Here is a 3296-nt window from a genome sequence, read left to right as displayed (position 1 = left end):
CAGCTGCTGTCATTGAATGCAAACTGAAGCCTCCATTTGTAGGGAATTGTTCTTCATAGAATCCATCATAGTTGTAGATGAATGCTGTGTCAACATGGGAGTTTATGGTACAAACTGGAGCCCATAAATGGATGATTTCATGAGATGTAACAGTGCTTAGTTGCAGATGGTGGCCAGCATTGATGTAGAAATCATTGGCTCTATTTCCATCACATTTTCCACACAACTGTGTTTCTGTTACTAAACATAAGGAAGAATCCACTGAAAGATACAGGCCAAGGAATCTGTCTCGAGCTTCCATCTTTAGGTATTGGCCACTGCTGTGTTGCAGTTGGAATGTGTATAAATCTTTCCTTTGTATTGTCCAGTTTGTAGGCAGCGTCACAGCAAGGTCAACAACAAGCTCTTCACCATCCTTCCACACAACAGGGTCTGCGTCCTGCTTGTAGGGAGCATGTAGGGTGATGTTGAAGTTTGGTGTTTGAACCCAAACCTGGTTAACGCAGTAAAGGTCACTTCCTCCACAGGGCACCTGCCTAGTGTAGACTGAAAAGTCTGCTGACTGAAGGAACACATATTCACCTGCTGTTGGTAGGTTGTATGCTGTACCATCAAATGTCACATAGTGCGAGTAGCTGAACAGACTGCAGACGAATGATGTTGAACTAGCTGCTGCAGGGTTTGCTATTTGGCATTTGGATCCTTCCCAGTTAGCAACACAGTTGAGGCAGTTGCTGTTGTTATCAAAGTTGACAGGGCATGTGCAATGGCCAGTCACTACATCACATGTTCCCACCCCACCACATGGTGAGGAGACTCCTCCTGGACAAAGATGGCTGCAGTCAGGTCCCCAGTAACCGTGGTAGCACAGGCATTGGTCTGGTTCTTCTGAGCTCATGTATCCTCCCACACACGGCACATTACACTGTATCCCTGTCCAGAGGGGGAACTGCATCTCAGGAAAGATGTGACAAAGATGTTGGGCTGGCCAGGAAGGAAGCTGAAGAACAGTTTCACAGTAGTCAGCGTATGCGACAGCTGTATACAGGGCCCTGTTGAAGTCGTTGAATCTTGCAACGTCGTAAATGCAAGACAGGTAATATCGCTCTGTGTTTGCTATGCCAAGCATGGTGCAGCTTCTGGACATGTCAGAGGCAAGGAACAAAGACTGGCAGAACTCTTCAACCTGGTGTTGGAATGTTGTCGAGGAGAAGTGGACTTTGTAGTACAGGTCAACATTTGTTGATGCTGAGACATTTAATGTTGAGAAGACCCACACAGGAGCTCGCCATGGCTGTGATGTCATGTGGAAGTGCCCCAGTGACACAGAGTCATGACAAATTGTTCCTACTCCCTCATTGAAATGCCAAAGACTCGCAAGATCTGAAGTGGTGTTGTGGTGATATGTGCCAATGTGGTCCCTTATTTGACTAGCATCGAAACGGATGTTCCAGATAACCAGTTCATCAATCCACCCGACAAAGTGGTCGTCAGCAACAGTGTAGATGTTGGAGGCAAAAGTCCATTTTCCAAGAGTCAAAGTTCCTCCTGGGGCAAACATGTTGATGTTCAGTGAGCTAAACACACCAGTAATTGACTGAACATTGCCATTAGGATGAAAGACATACAGCAGGAGCTGATTAGTGTTCACCTGCCAAACCAGAGCTATATGGTACCAGATCCCAGTCTCTAGGCTGATGGCAGGTTGGTCAAAATGAAGTATTGGATGTGAATGGCTATGTGTTCCATAGAGGATTTCAATGAAGCCGTCACAATGCTGGAGGGCAAATGTTCCTTCCAGTGTGTAGGACAAAATTGTACCACAGCCTGCTGTTTCATTCAACTGCATGTCCAGCTCGATGGTGATGTCAGATTCAGAGAAAGTGTACAAGGGTCCTGTTGACATGTAGGTATCATGAAGAACAGAGAGAATCAGCGGGAATTCCCAGTGATGTTTCTCTGCTCATCTGAATTTCCATGGCCATAGACAAAGAGTGTGTTGTCTGAATGGATGAACCAAGAAGGGCCATAGTTGTTGTGGATGGTGTCTTGACTCAGTGTCCTATTTGTTAACAGTACCCCACCACTGGTTAGGAAGTCATTGTGTGCATTGTCATCACAAGAACTCAACAATCCTGTTGTAGCTGAGCAGTAAGGAGTGGTGACTTGCAGGTACATGTCAATGTAGAGGACATTGACTGAAACTTGCAGATAGAAACCTGCACTTGATTGGATGACATAATGATCAATTGATGGTCTATCTATGGTGTACCCTGTTGAAAGGATCACCTGGTCTCCGATTGAGGTTACCTGACCATTGTGCCACACTACACCACCAACATCAGCAGGTGAGAAGCTACCATGTATCACAAGTGTTTCTGTTGAGACCTGAATGGCTACAGCATTAATGCAGGAGCTGAGGCTATCCTGGCTGCATGGTACTGCATGGACATGAATTGTGATGTCTTCTGCCTGGTGATGGTAGAGCAGATACTCTCCTGCTCCATGAAAATCAAACCCACAGCCATCAAAGGTAGTGAAGTGGCTGTTGGAGAAAACATTTCCAACATGGATACCAACAGCTGCACTGGAAAGGTCTGTTACTGACACTGAGCAGTCTTGTCCGATCCACCCTTCTGAACACTGCCGGCAGTCTGGTGTGTCCACAAAGCGTGTGGAACAGGTGCATGTACCATTGGTGCTTTCGCATACCCCGTTACCGTAGCAGGGATTGTGACCTCCACCTGGACACGGGTGTCTACAGTTGGAACCCCAGTAACCGTGGTAACACTGACAGCTACCTTGGATGGTCTGGTTGTTCTGCAACATCTGCAAGCAAGAGATGATAAGAAGGGAGTTGATGTAAGTTTTAATACACTAAAAATTCAATTAGATGCAACATACTCATACCAGAATTCATACCAAGCTGTGATGACCACTTCACCGATAATGATGATCTTTATTTGCATGTTCCTGCCCATGTGGGCTAAATGCAGCAAATCCCATAATGGGATACTAATTATAAAGACTAAGTACTATAACATGTAGTATTACAATTGAATAAACAATACATCTGCAACTAAGCTATCACTATATCTAACGTTTACATGACTCTTCCCTTTTCTTAAAACATGTGTTTACGAACTCACAGAGTTTGTGTTGTACAAAGTTGTCTGTGGTTGTCATCATATGTACAAACAGGTTGTCGTTGGTTAACTCTTTACATCGTGTATCGACTACATTCAGAGCACTGATAAAAGAGTTGCGCATATCATTGTATAAAGGACACTCTAATA

General features: G+C 44.9%; 1 protein-coding gene across 1 annotated transcript in view; it reads right to left on the bottom strand.

Moving 5' to 3' along the window:
* Window positions 1–6: 6 nt before the first annotated feature.
* LOC118409032 (IgGFc-binding protein-like) overlaps window positions 7–3296 on the bottom strand; it is a gene marked incomplete at its 5' end in the record, with an annotated part of 4621 nt that continues 1331 nt past the window's right edge. The window contains one exon of the mRNA XM_035809902.1: window positions 7–2829. Within this exon, the coding sequence (XP_035665795.1) occupies window positions 1933–2829 (897 nt within the window). The remainder of the gene's footprint in view (window positions 2830–3296) is intronic.

The sequence above is a fragment of the Branchiostoma floridae genome, unplaced genomic scaffold (assembly GCF_000003815.2).
Source record: "Branchiostoma floridae strain S238N-H82 unplaced genomic scaffold, Bfl_VNyyK Sc7u5tJ_852, whole genome shotgun sequence".
Taxonomy (NCBI): Eukaryota; Metazoa; Chordata; class Leptocardii; order Amphioxiformes; family Branchiostomatidae; genus Branchiostoma; species Branchiostoma floridae.
Note: the sequence above shows the minus strand (reverse complement) of the source record. Positions and strands in the feature narration are given on the sequence as shown.